Here is a 19,783-nt window from a genome sequence, read left to right on the forward strand (position 1 = left end):
GTCCCCCAGCACCCCCCATGGCTGCCCCACCTGCCCCAGCTACCAGTACTTAAAAAAAAAGCCCCACTTACCAGGTGCTGCCAGGCAGAAGGGCAATCCCCGCTGCCCCCCACTACCCCACAGTGCATGGGGGGCTCTGTACTAGCCCTCTACCCCGCCCTCACTCTCCCAGTCCCCCCCACAGGTGCCCTGTCTGGAGCCAGATCTGACCGTTTAAGGAAAAAAAAACAAGAAAAGCCCCAGGACTGACCGCTCCTGCAGCAGCCTTGGGGCTGCAGAGGGCAGGAGTGGTGAATTGTGGGGGTGGGGAATCTGTTTGGTTTTTTTTAAACGGCCAGAACTATGATGGGCATGGCAGCTGTGGGGGGACTGGGGGAGCATCAGGGGGGTGGGGTGCTCATGCAGAGCCCCCCATGCAGCATGGGGCAGTGGAGGGCAGCAGGGATTGCCCCCCCACTTGGCAGCACCCACTGAGTTGGGGCTTTTTTTTCCCCAGTTGCCAGGAGCTGGGGTGGGTGGGGCAACCATTGCTGGGCTGGGTGGGATAGGCCTGGCTTATTCAGCGGAATCGATTGGGGACAGTGATTCAAATCACTGAATCAAATCACTGTCCCCCGAATCAGCTGAATCCAAATCCAAAGTGAATACTAGCCACTTTGTACAGTCATCCTTTCAATTTACTCTGCTCTGGTGAGCCTGCAGGTGGAGTACTGCATCCAGTATTGGGTCCCCCCACTTCAGGAAGCATGTGGAGAAGCTTGAGAGAATCCAGACGAGAACCATTGATACGATCCAAGGCCTGGAAGGAACGCCGTATGAGGAGAGGCTGAGGGACTTGGGACTCTTCAATCTGGAGAAGAGAAAGCTTAGGGGGGGACTTGGTGGCAGCCTACAATTACATAAAACGGGTACATCAGGACCTTGGAGAATACCTGTTCACCAGAGCTGCCCAAGGAATAACAAGATCTAAAGGCCATAAACTTCAGGAAGGCTGATTTAGACTACACATAAGAAAAAAGTTCTTTACAATGTGTGTTTCCCGGGTCTGGAACAAACTCCCCCAAGAGTGGTGCAAGCACCTACTCTGGACTCCTTCAACAAACAGGTGGATTTATTTCTTGCTGCGGTCACTTGATCCCAGCTGAATTCCTGCCCATGGTGGGGGGCTGGACTTGATGATCTCATGAGGTCCCTTCCAGCCCCGAAAGTCAGTAAAATCTATGAAACTACTAATAGTTTGTCCCACACTATCATGGGATTCTCTGGTGTGGGACCTCCAGGTATCCCACAGTGCTATTTTTGGCCCCAAACCTGGCCCCTCTTTAACGCTGTCTGGTCGCACTGGTCCTGACCACAGCATTTGATTACCCGAAGACAGCCAATCCCATTGCCATCTGGGTCAAGAAGAATCTGTGGGTACTCTAGTCAAGCCACTGAAACAAGATGGTATATCACTGGATTCCCAAGGAAATGGCAACCCGGGATTATGACCATGACTGAACCCAGCTGTGTTCCAAGTGCAAGGTACTGAGACAGCAGTTCACAAAGGCACAGGACAGCAACTGTGTATCAGCACATGCAAGCTCACATGCACCTGAAACAATACACTCTCCCGCATCTTTGCAGTAAGTGAAATGGTCAGGTCTGAAAATGTGATGGGCCCAGTGGCCCCTGGAACCATCCAAGAGCATAGTAAGGACTCCAATCCAGCTGTGGCTGAAGATAGGCAGCCCTCCCAGACCAACACAGCAATCCAGGTAATGAGCCAGATCAGGAACTATCAGCCCATTCTGCTATGGCGCATCATCAGCCACAAGAACCATAGTTTCTGAAGTGGACCCACCCCCAATTTACAGATCAATTTAACTTAGCTTTTTGACTTGCCCCCATGCCCCCATCCCCGTTCCTCCCGCGACCTGAGAAACCAGTAGGATTGACCTAGGCAGTCCTGGGAAACAACAAATTAAGTGATAGATATAGGCACCTTACTACAGGTATAGTGAATGACTAAGCAAGCAAGAGAGCAAGGGAATGAGAAACAAAGCAGGTTTTAAAGCTTCAGGTCTGCCACTTGAACAGTCAGAGGAGACTACCACGACAGTTCAGGTTCACCTCTAAGCAACCACAGTTCAAGGCTGTATTGTCCCAGACTACTTGAAATGATTCTTGGTCATACTGTCCCAGGCTCTAAATGCTGAAATTGTCTCCAACAGTCAGTTCATACTTCCTCTGGTCCCCCATTATGGCAAATTCAATTCATGCAGTCATGGGTTTGTTCACTATGGGGAAAAGATGGGGCACAGGGTGGGCTGGAGCCCTGAGTCTATGCAGGTGTCCCAGCCACCAGTGGGAGGGTTTGGGATTGAGAGAGTGGTCAGGGGTAAAAAGGTAAGAAAGTTTTATTGACTTAACACACAACTATGCATAATATAACAAGACAACAATGACAGACAATAACAATTTGCATTGGCCACTTATCGGCAGTTCCCTCTGATGCCTGATGAACAACGAGTTCCTCTTCTATAAAGCTCAGAGAAGTCGTCAGGCGTCCCGTATCTGCACTGTCCAAGGGGTACTGGGAAGGACCCTGATTTTCAGTCCTTGGGCTCCTTGAGATTGACGGGCCCACCGAATCCAGGTCAGCAGCTAATTTCTGAATTAGTAGCTTCTCTTACAATGCTGCATCTCCCTTCTGATAACTTCCGGGTGTGCTAGCCAATTTATAACTTCTGAGCTACACTGTGGACTGATAGGCACTCATGATGAACTCTCCTATAACTGACCAATAGCAGTACAAGCCTTTGCATTTTTCTGATAAGGTTAATTTTAACTGTGCCACTAAATACAAGGCCTTACTCCTTTCAAGGATTCACTAATCTTACAAGGACTCACTACATACAAGGCCTCACTTATCTTTGACATTAATTAAGCTCTTAGTGGCAACATACAGCTCACAATACATGAATAAATGACAAGAAACACCTGGTCTAATCCTCACAGAGCGTTCAACAAGCACCTTTACCATACAGATATAATTTTCAGCGATCACAGCAGGTGGTCAGGGAGTTGCAAGTGGTGGCAGCTGGTACGGTGGTGGTCTCCTCACAGAACCAGTCTAGCAATCCCCTCAAAGCGTCTGCTCTTGGAGAGGGCAGGTAAGCAGCAGGAGGGGATGATTGCTCCCTCTGCATTCTCAAGCAACCCATTTTCAGCAGTTCTTTAGCAGTTCAGCAGCCTTGTCTGAAGCCTTTGTAATTTATTGGTTAACAGTTAAGCTAGAAAAAAATCAATAGCACCTCTTATCTTGTCTGAGTCCCAAAAGACAGAGGAGCATACTGGGTAATGAGGTACACCATTAGGAATTCCCTAACATTCCAGAGAAGAGTCAAATGTACTGGTGGCCTGCTGTAGCTTGCCTGCCTTCTCCAAGAGTCAAAGTCATCAGGGACTGCCATCCTTTTGCAGCAACAGTCAAGAAAAAGCTGCTGAGTTATGTCATAGAATCTTAGAGAATTAGGGTTCAAAGGGACATCCACAGGTTATCTAGTCCAACCACTGCCTGAGGCAGAATCTCCCCTATCCAAACTATCCTATACAAATCCAGAATCTAACCCAGGGGCAGTCAAAATACAGCCCATGGGCTGGACCCAGTTTCATCCAGCCCACAGATGCCCACTATCCCTTGCAAGCCCATTCACCAGGGACTTCTTCATGGTAAGGGTATCCAAAATTTGGAATGGGCTTCCAAGGGAGGTGGTGCTCTCCCTTACCTTGGGGGTCTTTAAGAGAAAGCTGGATAGACATCTGGTTGGGGTCATCTGACCCCAGCACTCTTTCTTGTCCAGGGCAGGAGGTCGGACTCAATGATCTAATAGGTCCTCTCCGACCCTAAAATCTATGAATCTGCGTCTAGTATGAGCTCTATCTGACAGTGAGCAGTTCCAGATACTTTATACTAAGGTGGAAAATCCCTGTGCGCCTGGCTATTTGAGTAGTACTGTATAGTATCAGGGACTACAGGTGTGGCCCCAGCTGTTTGATCTGTTTATATAGACCCTGAGGGGAGTGATAGATCAAGTGATTTTTATTTTGGTCAGTCTTGGGAAGACTTAGTGTGGCACACCTGAGTGTACACTTAATTTGAATATATTACCATGATTGTTCACCCATTTGAGTTACTTTTTATTATTTACATTTTATCATTTCACCTTAGGTTTATGAATGCCTCCGTTATTATATCAGAAAGAAACCGGTTCCAGTCATACCCCAGGCCCGGGTACTGTCTCATGAGGTAAGATGGCATATATGTGTGTAGATGTATTGCTCGGTGCAAGGCAGCCTGTGCTGCTGAGCCCCCATGGCCCGGGGGCATAACAGGCTGTGTGGGGCTGTGCAGGACCCCGCAGGAGTGGTGGCGATTGCGGGAGGGGCGGAGGAATGCCCCAGATGCAGAGTGAGAAGTGGCAGCTGGGGCCACTCAATTAACCGGCGTATTTCGTTATCCGGCATCCCCTGTTCCCAGGAACACACACAGGTCCTTTATTTACCAAATTCAAATCTATTCACTTATATGCAAATAAACTGTGCTTATTTGTTGAGCTCCAGGTGAGGATTCAAGTATACATTGCAAATGTTAGTGAGCTCTTGTTTGAAATGTAGGTACTTATCCTGATTTTACAGATGGGGATTTAGAAAAACATAAAAAATGTGGCTTCCTCAGGATCATGTAGTCTGTGGCAATAGTCATACAATTTAACCATTATACCTTCTCTTTTCCCTAAGTGGCAGTCTGTCTTGTTATTAAAGTTACCATAAAATTATTTCTTAAAATAAAAGTGTATTGTATAAATTGTGAAAGCATTGTGAAATCATGCAGTTAGCTGAAAATTCCCCCAGCCAGTGCATCAAGCGAATCAGTAAATTGTGTGGGATCTTCTCTATTCCATAACATAGAGACAATGTGGAAGGGTATGGCTCAGCCAACACACAGTTTCTGGCTGGGGCTTGCGGTCGCCCCTATGTAGCCGCCAAGAAGTGGGGCCATGTTAAAAGCTTGCTGAAGTCCAGTTACACTATATCCACAGCATTCCCTTCATCCACCCAAGTAGTTACTTTCCTTGCTGCTTCTGATCAGCTGTTTGGTTGACTATAGGTGCTGTAGGACTTAAGCCCCCTATGGGATGATGTCTTCACTTCTCCTTCAATGGGCCTCCCAGCCCCACTTTCTCCCTCTCCCTCCTCCTCTCCCTCCCCTTCCCCTTCTCTCTCCCTCTCGCTCCATCTTCATAGTAAGTTGTCCATTCTTTCTTTCTTTCTTAGTTTAGCTACAGATTAGCTACTTTCAGGTCCAGAGGGAACAGAATTAACCTCAGAAAGGTGTACCTATTAATTCAGGGTATTCCAGGTTTCTGAGAATTGAGTATAAACATTTTAAACTCCCTATTTCTAGCTAACAAAATTTGAATTGTGTTCCTCTCAACAATCTGGATTTCCAACACACACATACATACCCTTATTAATGTTATTTAATACTTAACTAATTCAAGGAATGGCAAACAAACTTTTCTTGCAGTGGTGATTTTCCTACATGTAGTTGCTGAATTCTTACCTCCACAGGTTATTCCAGCAGAAAAAGAAGAGGAGCACATTGATTCTGAATAGAGATCTGATATATTGCACTGTGCAAGCGTTCTTTCATCACCACGACAAACATCTCCTACCAACAAGTATGGTTTGGAATCTTCTTCAAAGTGGGAAGCATTATGGACACACACTGCAGGTCCACAGCCCACCTGGTTGCAGATTACTGTAGCATGTTTCATTTGAGAGGCTGTAAAACACAGCTTCATCCACTGACCATTATACTTTACTTCCACCAGCCCAGAACAGCATTTTTTTCCATGGCTCAGCTTCAGCTCATTAATTGCACCTTCAAATAGAGAATCAGGACAAAATAATTAATACAGAGGCATCACAAGCAGGTCCAGGGAGGTGACCCTTCCCCTCTGTGGGACACTGGTCAGGCCACAGTTGGAGTACTGTGTCCAGTTCTGGGTGCTGCACTTCACGAGGGATGTGGCTAACCTTGAGTGGGGACAGAGGAGTGCCACTCACATGATTAGGGGACAGCAGGCCAGGCCTACAAAGATAGACTAAAGGGCCTGAATCTATTCAGCCTCCACAAGAGAAGACTGAGAGAGGTTCTGGTGGCTGTCTATAAACTCATCAGCACGGACAGGCGGAAAATAGGTGAGGCTCTGTTCCCCCAGGCAGCACCTGGGATAATAAGGAATAATGGCCACAAATTGATTGAGAGCAGGTTCAGGCTTGATATCAGGAGGCATTACTTTATGGTTAGGGCTGCCAGGCTCTGGAATGGGATCCCAAGGAAGGTGGTGCTCTCCCCTACCTTGGAGGTCTTCCAGAGGAGGTTCGATAGATACCTTGCTGGGGTATTATGATCCCAGCACTCATTCCTGCCCAGGGCAAGGGGTCGGACTTGGTGATCTGTTCAGGTCCCTTCTGCCTCTAGAAACTATGTTTAATTAAAGAGTAGACAGTGACATCCCTACAGCTATTGTTAACAGAGCTGGCAAAATAGTTTGTCAGCTGTGGTACTAGGCAAATGTCAGCTGTTTATAGCTTTGTGACACACTTGCAAATGCAATTAATTGGAAAGCAAGTATTCTTGTTTTAAGGATATTTCATTTTAAAATGGACTTAAAGGATGTGTTTGTGGCACCACATACTGCATGGCCAGAGCATCTCCCTGGAATATTAAGCCTCCAAGTCTCAAAATAGTTTGTCAGCTGTGGTACTAGGCAAATGTCAGCTGTTTATAGCTTTGTGACACACTTGCAAATGCAATTAATTGGAAAGCAAGTATTCTTGTTTTAAGGATATTTCATTTTAAAATGGACTTAAAGGATGTGTTTGTGGCACCACATACTGCATGGCCAGAGCATCTCCCTGGAATATTAAGCCTCCAAGTCTGCCAGTTCACAATCCTGGGCTGTGCATCACAACACTTTGTTCTGCTACACTTTTTTTTTTTTTTTTAACTACTGGGAATTTCTGGTAGCAAATTTTGCCCCTGGACTACAAATCTGAAGCACAGGTTATGTTTTAGTGTGCCAGGCATGCAGTTTCTAGTGCCACAAAGAGGTCTGTGGCACCACACGCTGCATGTGCATGCATGTCTGGAGCCAGCCCTATGTTTTAGAAAGGGACAGAAATGCCAACACAGGCCTGTGGTCAGTGCTTCCTACTGGCTAGCTCTTGGTGCCCAGTGAGGAGGCTCTCCCCATCAGTCTCCAAAGAAAATTAAGTTCCTCTATTGACTCTAGAGGGAAGTTCGGTGTCCAGCCCTGCTTCCTTGAGTCCCATCCCTGGGGCCAGAAGTATTCTGCAGCTGTAAGCTGATTGAAACATGCCAAAGTAGAATAGTGTTCTTAACATTTGAAATGGTGGGTTTCAGCTGCAGATGGGCACGCATCCCCCTACCACAGCTTCCAGCTGGCATGCTTTACAATTGTCACAGCTGCATGCAGTAGCAATCAGAAGATGTCCCAAAGGAATTGCCAGTATGCTTCTGTAGCCATCATCTCCCTGTGTGCGTCTACATGTGCTATTTATTTGATGTCAGCTTACTGCACAATAAAATACTGTGCAGTAAGCCTTCCTGGGAGGACATCTACACATGCTCCCTCTTGAGAGCAGATTTGCTCAACCTTGCTCTGACCCCCTGCAACAGCCAGGGGGAGTTCCAGGCTCCCCTCAGTACTAGCATGGGGGATGGCAAGAGGCATGGACCAATCCCAATGGCCATAGGGGCCAAGAGACCTTTGTTGTCTTCCAGTCCTAGCTGTCTCCTGGCCCCATGCATATTCGGAGGGGGCCTGATCTGCATGGCATTGGGAGCAAGATGCCCATGAAGTGGGCAAGGCTCTCCAGGCCCCATGCTCATCTGGACACACAGCTGAGGGCAAGGCCCCTGCTGGGCAGGGCTTCCCTGCCTGACAGGGGGTTGTTGGGAGCTGTCCTGGGTATGGATGCCAAGCCCTGCCCACTCCCTGGAACAGCCAGTCCCAGGCCATACAGAGCTGGTCCAGGGGATAGCCAGGGGATGGGCTTCTAGCCCCTGATCACCCTCCAGAGCCGCCAGCGTGATGCTGGGAGCTGGAACTTATAGCAGAGAACTCCCCAGTCCTGGTGCAGACTGGCTCCCAGCTCCTGGGGTGAACCAGGGATCTGTGCAGCACCAGGACCAGGGGCAGAGACCTCTCTTTTCCCCTGCACCCCATGCTGCCTAGGGTAATGAGGAGCAAATTTGCTCCTGATCAGGGTCTCCACATATGTTACTGCACATTATCTACTGCGCAGTTAGTTTACTGCCTTTATTTAAAGGTAGTAACACAGTAGTCTAATTCACTGTGCAATAAATATGTAGACAGTCATGCTTTACTGAGCAGTAGACTAATTAACTATGCAGTAAAACATCTTGCGTAGATATACCCCCAGGCTCTTAAACTGTAAATAGGGGAATTTAAGTTGGTTATTAGAAAAAAAAATCTCACTATGAGGACAGTTGAGCATTGGAAGAGACAACCTGGTCAGGCTGTGGAAGCTTCATACTCGAAAATTATAAAAAATGCGATATACAAACACTTGTCTGGAATGGTTTTGTTACGTCTCAGCTCTGTGTTCTTGGGCAACCCTGGCACAGGATGCAGTCTGTCTGACTCACAAAGGACTCACCCCCCCCTCCCTCCCCTCCTCTACCTAAACAAAACTGATTAAGATGCAGTGAGAGACACACCTAAAACTCTCCAGATAAGGGTGACAAGAGTGAACAACTGCCCTAGGTCTCATTTACATCCAAGATGGAACCAGATGACCATTAATTTACATGAGAGACAGAGAACAGAAAGCCTGAAGCAGAGACTGCAGTGAATTCTGGGACCAGAGAAGCAGGGGAGCACTGCATGATGGGGAATCTGTGCTTCAAATGTTAATCAACCCATGTTCACACACACCCAGCTCAGCATTTATCAGACCAGTTCTAATCTGGATTTACTAAGGACTTTTCCCCCCCAGACACACACACACAGCTCTAAGTTTAATAGGCATCTCGGGCCGTACATTCCCCGGTCCCACTATGGGAGGCCTATTTAAACTTGATTGACTAAAACTCGGTTGCCGGGTTAGGGAATGCTGAGGCAAGAGACCGAGTCAGAGGGGGTATGGGCAACATTTGAACAATGGTTAAGGGTTCATCACAACGTCCAGCCTGCTGGAGCCCTAATCCCAGGTGTTGTCATACCTTTCCCGAGACGACTGGTGGGAGTCCTCTCCACAAAAGGTTATGAGCACCCCAATAATTGTTTTAAGTCTGTTAAAAGACTATAGTAAGATCTGGAAAAGTCATGCTAAGCTGAGGCTTGTGCACAACAAGTAAAAATCCAAAATCCTGATGCTGCAAGCTATCTATTGTTCCTGAAGAAACCATGAGATATCCCATCAGTATATCTGCCACCCATAGGAATCTCAAGCTGGCTCCCAAGTATTTGGGTTACTCCCTAATCTTAAGTGTTTCCTGATTATCAATCAGTTTCCTGAGATGGTCCAAACCAGATAACCCCTTGTCAATAGAAAAGACAATGATTTACACTACTGAGGGTGCTTCGAAGCAGCTAAACTGAGGGTATAAAAATCTGTAAGTGTGTGTGCTGCTAGAGGGAGAAGAGGAAGAGGAAAAGGAAGGAAAAGAAGTAGAAGCAGGAGGAAAGAAGGAGAAGAAGAAAACCCCTGTGCTGACACCATCCCCTGTCGTTCTTGGGACGCTGGAAGAACAGATCATCTCTCTCTTCAAGGATTGTGCTACGGACTGTGCCTGTCAGCTTTGCAGCCTGAGTACCGTGGACTAGGTGAGATCCCAGCGTTCTCTGTCTTCTTTCTAGGCATAAACTTCTGAACCTGAACTGTATCAGTTAAGCTTGAGCTAAGTTTCCCCAAATACTTAGTGAAACCAGGGTAGTATTGTCATTGTTGGTGTTTGTTTTTCTTTTGCATGTCTATTACTACTAGTACTATTATATATTTCATATGCTTAGCAATAAATAACTTTTATAGTCAAACTGGTAGTAATTGGGTATATTTTTCCTTCTCTGCTTCTCTTTCCTCCCGTGCTCTGCAACAACACTTCTTTTACCTAAGCTAAAGATCCCGGTGAAGCCCACAAATATTGTGGGGTCTGCTCATCAAGAGGCCAAAGATTGGGACGTGCTGAGTTTGAAACACATAAGGGGATCAGCTTGTACAGGCTGATTGACCCAGTTTGACTCAGACGTGCCCTTATGAACTGAATGCTGGCCCATGAGGGTGTCAGCTGGACACCCAGCCGGATTCAGAGGGATTCTGTTTACCTGTGTGCTTGTGTCTGACTGCATTTTATTGTTGCTCTTATGAACTGATTCTTGGCATATGAGGGTGTCAGCCTGTCCATGCTGATCAGCCCGGCCAGGTCAGGCGTGTCACGTTAATTTGTGTGTGTTTGTGTGTATGACTGATTTGGTGACTGGAGGAACCCAGCCCATTGAGATTGAGTCCTGCAAGATAGCTCCACTGGGGGTGAGGGCTTGCAGAAGGGAGAGATACAGCTCCGTATAGTAACACAAGCAGCACATTGACAGAATCACCAAGACCCTAGAAACTATCCCTAATAAATGAGCACACCCCAAAGTAATGGGCAGATTTGGTAACACAATTGGTGGAGAAGGCTGGCAGCACGTGACCCTTATCACGTGGTAATTGTTGAGTAGTTGCTGCAGAGTGGTAAACTGAGGCACTGATCTGAAAGCTTTACTTTGCTTTTTCTTTTCCTTGTTTTTCTCTCTTTTCTTTCTTATCAGACCAAGCTCCTTCAGCTAGGTCCCTCTTTCATAGAACCTCCTGTAACTTTTAAGTTAAGAACTGTGCTGGAATAACTTGAAGACCGTGCTATAGAGTTAAGAGTTGTACTTTAGAACTAGGATTGTGGAGTAATACTGTGGCAGTGTGGAATCTAAGTGACTGTGTAAAAGAGGCTTTTTGATAGTGATCATTAGTGTGATAAGGGAAAGGGAGATGTCTGGAAAAACCCCTTTAGCTGCTCGTTTGAGGCAGGAGAAACCCTGCAGGTTAGAGAGATGGGTAATGAAGAAGGGAAAATGTCCCTGGGAAAAAGGGTGCTTCAAGGGTGAGAATCCCCTGACTGAGGCAGGTTTGAGTTTTGAACAGTATTGCACCGCTCTTAAGCCACGTAGTAGTGCAAAAGATGCAGCTGCTGCCTGGGCATTGTTTTATGCATGTTTGGAAATGATTGAGATGTTAAAGGAGAAGCAGGAATTGGAGCTTGAAAAAGAACAGTTACAACAGCGTTTGAAAGATTGTGAGATAAACGGGTGTGATTTTGTAGCAGAAAAGCTTAAACTGGCAACGTTACTTAGAGATATGCAGGAAGACAGAGACAATGCAAGCAAGACGTTAGAGCTGTATAAGAAAGAATTGGCATACACAAAAGTGCTGTTAGAAGAAGCGAGAGCAGCATCTCGGTTCCTGGTAGAGGAAAATAAGGCAGCAAAGACAGCAGCAAGCCATCAGAAGTGTGAGGCAGAGATCAGTAAATTGCATGCCCAACTTAGTGTCCATAAGGGAGTGGTAGCAGCTGTAAGGTTGAGAGAGGATTGTGATTTTGAGTCCCCTGGGAAAATAGAGGTACTCCCTGATGCAGTCCCCAAAAGCCCATTGAACCCCAATTGGCCCTATGTGCATAATGTTGCCCCTGTTTCCACAAAGGAGGTTAAACGCCTAGTTGCAGGAGCTGACCTTCCCACAACAGAGATAGTCACTGACATAGTCAGATGGTCTCCCAGTCAAGCCAAGGCTATTGCTGAGAGACTGGGGCCACTGAACCGAGACACTGCTATTGCATGGCTGGCTCGTGTTTGGCAAATGTACCCCTCTGCTGATGGCACAGACTTAACTCAAGTAGCTCAGTTATGTGCCTCTCCTTGTGATGCAGATGCTTTAGACATGGGCATCAGTTCTTGGGAACGAACTGCTCCTGGACCCCGGGAATGGATGATAAGCGCTCTTAGAATATTACTGCCTGCTTCTTCCCTTAAGAAATTGTATGTACTGGAAGAGCAGAAACCAGGAGAAGCCCCAGAATCTTACCTGATCCGAAAGAAAATGCTGGCAGCTCTCTCTGATTCACTGCCCCAGACAGAAGAGAATGGAGTTATCACTTCCCATTATCAGGAACTTGAATTGATGCAGAGCACCTATGCAGGGTTAAATTCCCAGACAAAAAAGACCATAGGGTTTGTGGATTTAGAACACATAAGCTGGAATGAACTAGTGGCAAAAATCAAACAGGCAGGAGATTTGCTGCGAGAGACTGGTGTTTTAAAGAGACAAGCAGGCAAAAAGATTACATCAGAGCCTGTGCAGGCTATCACCTTTGCAAATAATGGTCCTCACTCTGCCAGTCACCCTCCCAATTCTAATCCCCCTTTGCCTCACAACCCTGGGCAACGACAGCCCAAAGAGACCCTTAGGAGAATGATTTGGAAAGAGCTAGTGAATTTAGGGGAAGATATGGGAAAATATGATCACCAACCCATTAGTGTCCTGATTAATGCTTTGTCTCAAACCATGCGGAGAGCAGAGTTAATGCAGGGAGCACCTCCTCAGCCCACTGCCCCAGTCCAGAGTGCATCCCATGTGCCTGCTCCCTGTCAGCGCCAGACCCCTGTCTCTTCTCCTGAGTGGAGGCTCCAGAGGGAGTCTGCTGATCAATAGGGGTGCCCGGTTCTCCTCGGGCCTCCCCAGCTGGTCGCAAGACTTCAGTGTGATGTATGGGGGAGACCCACTGTGAGGGCTACAGTGGGGAACCCAGGGATGTTAGCCCAATTGCTAGTGGATACTGGATCCTCGGTAAATATTCTAAGTCCCCAGTGGATCTCTGGAGGGAGACCCACCACGAAACATGTTCAGCTCAGTGGATATGGAGGAGAAATTCAGGATGGCATGTGGGACATAATGTTCACCAGTCACCAGGAACATAAGAACACAGGGCTGAGAGGGACTGTTTGGGCCACTGGGACCAGGCCCTTTGGACTGACAGGCACAACTGTCCACCAAAGAACTACTCAGCCCATTCTCTCATAGCATCAGCACAGGACCACAAAACAAAAAGGAAACTACTGCATGCCACCAACAGGAGAGAGAATGAAAGATCTGAATACTACCAGGGTCATATCTATTAAGTAAAATATGGTAGTTGACCCTAAAAAGAGGGCCATGCCCAGTGCAAAACAGGAGGACAAGGGGAAGATAAAAAAAAATGTTTTTAATCTAACCTGGGAGAAAATTTCTTCTTCATCCCAAATCAAACGATTGATTTGACATGAAAGTTTCAGGAAAAATTTGGGAGCATTAGTTGCCCTGCTCAGTCTCTCATCTCTGCCTGCAGGCAAAGTCTGATAGTTCAGAGGAAGGAAAAAAAGAAAGAAACAAAGAACCAAAGAAAAGGAGGTAAATACCATACTCAGTTGGGAGGAAAAAAAAATCCTTCTTATTGCTGCAGGTGAACAGAACAGCCTTGACCCATTGGATTACCGGACACTTCTCACATTCGGTTACTCGATATGAAAGTTAAAATGACACCCACCGCATTATGAGTTGCACATTCTAATTTAATATTATTCCCCTAAGAAAACAAGCCTCCTATTCTTGGGTTGTGGCTTCGATTTTAAACCTATTTTGGATGGATCTTAAACTTCATTCTAACTTTTGTTTTCTCCTTTAAAATCAGTGATATTTCATCTTTTTTTTTTCCATGCAAGCAATTACTATAAATATATAAACCAAACAACCCTCTCTGTTTGAACAGCTCATCATGCAGACTCCATAACTGGGGAGACAGACAAGCGAGAGAATAACTTCTTGTATTTTTATGTCTCTCTTTTCTCAGTGCCTTGATTCCTAGCAAAAAGAATTCAAAATACATGAGAGAGAAATGTATACAATACTCACTGTTGGTTAGCTGAAGAACAAGTAGGACAAGAACGCAAAGCAGCTGAGTGGAGAGGTGCCCCTTTACTGGCATGATGCCACTCATCCCTGCGGGCACTGCCCTGCATGCACCTCACTCTGCCAGGGCTTCTCTGTGTCTGACAAAGAATACAAAGCAGGGGGAAGAAATATATAGATTCACATGCTGGCATCTCTGCAGGGAGGAGCCAATAGAAACAACCTTCACCTTTTTAGACATTATCAGGGGGTTTATCTCCAATGTTTCATGGCTAAAACCTCCAATAAAATAGTAAAACACTGCCTGTGACCATATATGAGAGACAGCTCCGCTTCTGATGTCACATTCGCTACAGTCCCGGATCATCATGCAGCCTCTCTTTCTGGTTTGGGGCAGGAACATTGCATTTACAGTCATGCTTTTTCTAAACATCTCTAGAATACATAAAATATTTAAGCAAAGAAAGGTGGAAACCATACACCCAAATAAGTTTTATCTATGTCAAAAAAGAAAACCTTCATAATACTGAGTTAAAGTCTGAGTTTAGAAAACTCCAACTTCTGAAAATCAGGAAATACAGGTAGGTGTCAGAACATACCTAATGGATGATCAAGTGTGGTTTCCACCAACTCTGAATTAATGTATTAAAATGCAGGAGCAATTCTCTAAATCTGTGTGGGGTATCTGCACTTAGCTGGAAGAGAAGTGAAGGCTGAGAGTTTAATGCTGCATAAGGGAAAGCACAGTCTTATACATGCTTCAGGTTTATAAAAGGGAGTAAATGGCATTATAAAATTTAGTAGCTGTGGTGTTCCTTCTGTGGAGCAGGTTAAGTGTTGGATCTTAGTATGGTTGGAAGCAGGTCCTATCCAGTGCAGGTCAAAGGCAGGGGGAAAATATACATACTTTGGATTTATTTGGCTACCAGTCAAAAAAGGGAAACTTAATGCTGTATTGGCGTATATCTAGACATTTTAGATCCTAATTTTCACAAGTTTGGTTTGCTTTTTTTTCTGAACACAGCATTCAGTATGGACATCAAATACCACCAGACACATTTAATTCTGTGACAACAACATTTTCTGTTTCCTATGTGTTTTCCTTTTCATTTCTTTGTTTTCTTCTCTTACAGGAGCACTCTTATCTACACAAGTTAGGGGCCATGTAGGCAGATGCATATATCACACAGATCTGCAGTTCTGTTCTATAGCATATCCTTAATAGCATCAGGATGCAGTGTTATTCCTACGGGCTTCTTCTCTCTCCTAGATATTTAATAATACTGGATTGAGATGGTGCAATGACATCTTTGCGATGAGGACAGGTGACAGGGCTGGTAAGAAAAGCCACCTCATTTTTCCATGTCTCACACTCCTGACTGGTCTATTACTTAGAAAGCACAACAGTATTAAGTAGGTTGATGAACACCTTCTGGGACTATGTTTTCCTATCCCCCCAATCTTTTTCTCTCACAGTCCTCCAAACAATATATCCCCCAGGACACTGTTTGCAGGTCACCTTCTCCTTGCTTTCTCATTAAACAATTATCACTGTAGGAGCCACTGAATTCTAAAATGTTTCTCTATGTTCTCAGAAATGCTATAGACCAACTTTACAGGAAATGGCTTTCTTGCATGTTACACATTTCCTTGGCCATGTAGCTCAAGCTTATATCAAACCACTTTCTCTATTACAAAACAGCCCCTCTCCCCATAGAGAGACCCAGACATGTCCAGAAGTGCAGAGATCCCTGGATCCTTAGCATTAAGTTCATATCCATCTGTAGAGCTTCTCTCTCACTGTGTTCATTATTTCTTCCCCAGAGGGGCAGGGGCCATAAGCTGTGGTTAGAGTTGTTTGATTGTCACATTTTGGGGCACAAAAAAGGCCAAGGTTTGAATTCCTAAATGAAACTGAAAAAAAAAGTCAGTCTTAAGGAATGATTTTTTTCCCCCCCAGAAACTGAGCCTAAGGAACCTCTGGATAAATTTGGGATGCTATTCTGACCTGGCTGTCTACATGGCACATCAAAGATTAAGAAGCCAAATATTTTTGTGGATATAAGACCACTTAAAAAAGTAGAATGAGTATACCCCATAGAAAAGGGTATAGCTTAAACATTAACTCTGAGATAGATAAGCTGTTTCATATGGCCAAGCCCACAGCCTAGTGTTTAGAGCATATCAGAGAGCTTTTGATAAATGTGAATAAATCTTAATCAACAGCCCTGATGAAATTCACCTCTGGGTGCTGAAGGACCTGGCTGTAGAGTCCCAGAGCCATTGGCAACAGTGCGTGCAAAGTCATGCATGACAGCCAAGGCTCCAGAGGCCTGGAAACAAGTCTAGCATAGCGTTGTTGCAGATTATGATACTGTTTGTAAAACTTCTGAGTTAAATGTGTTAATCTTATACTGAGGTTGCATCTCTCCATTCCCCTGACCAGCCAGCATGGGACAAGTGGAGAGGCAGGGTGCCAAGGAGAAGGCGCTGGAGGGTGGAGCCTGCCCATTGCCACTGCCATCCCCTGAGCATGGGACAGGGGACTGCGGTCCTCTGAGCAACAGACACAGCTCACTGCTAGAGCAGAGCCGGAGCAGCCTTGGGGCTCCTCCTGCACCTGGATCAACCCGGAATACTAGTGGGAGTCATGGAAGGGGGGAGTGTCCAAACCATTGCGTCCCCTCTGGATCTGCCCATGTCTCTGATTTAACCTGGGCATTGTGGCTCAAGCACTTTCTGCTGCAGTGCTGTGTGCTAGTATATGTTTTTATTTAAGGGTGAGATTACACTGAAAAGGGGTGATAGTCCACTCTGTTCCTTGGTTCCTCTCCCAAGAAGTTGGGGAGCCGGTTCATAGAAAGGGCAGTGACTGGGACACAAGGCACAGCTGTGCCTCTTCACACACCGGTTGAAAGAAATGGCAGATGAGGGTTCAGGGTCTACAAAAGAGGGGACACTGCGAGCAGCAGATTGCCCCTGGGGGAACACAAAGAATGCAAGAGAGCGTGGCCAGCATGATCAGAGACGGATCTGAATTGAGAGCCAACACTACGGAGTTTAACTCACCGGGTAAAGAAAACTGCGGTGAGAGATCGGTGAGAGAAAGGATTCTAAAACCATGAGCACTTACCTGGTTGTTCCAGCGAGGGAAACTCCTTGTAGGGCTGAGGTAGGAAGTGGGGACCTGCAAAGAGAGGAACAGAAAAGGGAGAGGTTACAACATAACCTCCCTTTTTTTTGCAACCAAGTGAGAGAGAGGGAATTGAAGCTGCAGATTGGGGGAAAAAATGTCCATGAACTGTGATTAGGATGAGAAAAATTAATACAACCAATTTTTGTTTTCTTTAATAGCAGGGTGATTGATTGTGTCATATCTCAGGGATTAACATCTCATTTTTTTTCTTCCAACAACAAAGGTGTGGCAGAAGAGTCCCTGAGGGGAAGAATTAGTTGATCTCCCCTACCCCGGCCTCACACACATTACACTTTGACCATACAAAATCTGTGGAATGGTAAGCAGTGTCAACATTAGAACATGCTGTGAGCAGTCACACGTCAAGGGTTAATAAGCAGATAAAGACCTTTAAGCATAAAAGCTGAAGCAGCATATATAAAGCAGTAGATCTAGAAACCTATCAAAAATGACTTTCTAATTGACATAACTTCAGAAGAGGAGAGCAACCCATGGTAGCATGAAGCTGTAAGAAGAACCAAAAAAGTAGCCAGAAAATGGAGGTGGAAAGGAACTAAGGAATCAGTTTAGTGTCTTAATAAATGAAGAGGGAAGCTTGACAAATTAAAGAATGGCAGGACTCTGCCACTGGTACAGGAATAGGAGAAGGAAGAATCAAGCAAGACTGAAGATACAGTTAGAAGATGGAAGTAACTAAAAGAGAAAGATTAAACTGATCCAAATACCAAGAGTGTGCCAAATACCTCCCACAATCTGTACCAATCTCACACAAAAAAACTGAACTAATTTATTCAGTTTATTTTTAATATTAGGATGGACAATAATACATCCACACTAATAGTTTTGGACTCCAGAAGGGCTAACTTTGAAAAAACATGGTGGGAAAAAAGCGGGTCAGGGCACAGTCCCGGACCATGGCCTGAGGCAACCAGAGGTTAGCCAGCCAGAGCATTTCCCCAACTCCCCCTTCCTTCCCCCTGCCCTCCATTTATTCCCCCAACTCCCTGTTGGTTCTCCCAACTCCCCGCTGGTTTCTCCCACCCCTGTTCATTCCCCCCACCTCCCATTCGTTCCCCCCAATCCCTGCTCACTCTCTCACCCAGACCGAGCCCTCGGTACTCACCAGCAGTAGCAGTAGTGGCTGGGGCCACTCAGGGCCTCATTGCACAGTCCCCCTGCATGGGGACAGCAGGCCTCAGCCCCAGCCACCTGTCAACCATGCTGCTGTATCCTGCAGGTGTGACCCAACTCGGCAGGGCACTGTGCACTGTTTCACAGTCTGGGCTGCTCGGGCTGAGTGGATCTGAGCCCCAGGTGACAGCCGCAGCACCCATGAGCTGCCAGGCAGTTTGTGGCACCCTGCAGAGCCAGGCTGCATCCAGTCCATGTGGGGGGTCAAAGGTTTAAAATGTAAAAAGAAGTTCTCCGAAGGGGGACATCAAGCAGAGTCCCCTGTGCTGCACCCACTGGTCCTCAAAGGCATCTAAGGAGACAGTGGATGCCGCCCACTTGTGCTATGCTGGGAAATATGCCCAGACAAGTGAGAGAAAAGCAGCCCCACAATCTCCGGGTACCTTCTTGGCCAGAGCCTCCTTCCTGTTCAAGTACAGAGCCCACTTGGCCAGGGCCAGGAAGAGATTAATGAGAAGGTCCTGGAATTTGGTGGGGCCATGGATGGGGTGACCAAAAATAAAAAGGTGGGGGTTGAAATTGAGCCAGAACCTTAGGAGAAGGCTTTGGAAGTGGAGGTGGAGGGGCTGCAGCCTGACACACTCAAGGGCTGTGTGTATCAGTGTCTTTCTCTGCCCGCAAAAAGGACAAGAGACCAGGGTGTCTGTGAAGCTTGCCACATACACACCTGTGGCAATGGCTCCATGGAGGAGTCACCAGCTGAGGTCCCCAGTGGCTTGTGGGATGAGAGTGGAGTACAGACTCAGCCACTGGGTTGCCCCAGCCATGCCCTCACTGAGCAGGTCCCACCACTCGATGTCTGGGTGGAACGTGAGGGCAGCATGATGGATGGCGCAACACACAAGCATCTAGAGGTAGAGGCAATATGACCGGTGGAAAAGTGGCCCGGTCTGGTGTCCTCTATCTGGCTCACGTGGTGGACCAGGGAGCTGCATAGCTCTCCTACTCCCAACCAGAGTCTGGGGTCTGAGCCCCAGGACCAGGAGGAGGATGCCTGAGAACTGGCAGGGGTGAGCTACTTGCATTTCTTGACTGCGAGTACACCCAGTGGTCCAACAGCAAGGTACAGCTCACCTTGGACTTCTGGGGAGATTTTCACTGCATCCTTGCCACTGCAAGAGCGGTAGCAAGGGAAGGCAAGGTGCTCAAAAGCTGCAACACCAAGATCTATAGGCGAGCCCGCAATTTCCTAGATGTCCTCTATACTTATGGGAGGGCGCCGTGTGAGCTGGCAAACCCCACACCAGACACTGAGATGCATGAAGCCCATGCTAAACCATCCACTCTACCCCCTACCTGAGCCGTGAGCTCATTTAAGAT

General features: G+C 46.5%; 1 protein-coding gene across 1 annotated transcript in view; it reads right to left on the reverse strand.

The window, feature by feature from the left end:
* LOC112552035 (scavenger receptor cysteine-rich type 1 protein M130-like) overlaps positions 1-18,188 on the reverse strand; it is a 32,551-nt gene extending 14,363 nt beyond the window's left edge. Inside the window, 2 exon segments of the mRNA XM_025216365.1 lie at positions 17,210-17,263; positions 18,137-18,188. Coding sequence (XP_025072150.1) covers positions 17,210-17,263; positions 18,137-18,188 — 106 coding nt within the window.
* Positions 18,189-19,783: the final 1,595 nt, after the last annotated feature.

The sequence above is a fragment of the Alligator sinensis genome, unplaced genomic scaffold (assembly GCF_000455745.1).
Source record: "Alligator sinensis unplaced genomic scaffold, ASM45574v1 scaffold537_1, whole genome shotgun sequence".
NCBI classification, from domain to species: Eukaryota; Metazoa; Chordata; order Crocodylia; family Alligatoridae; genus Alligator; species Alligator sinensis.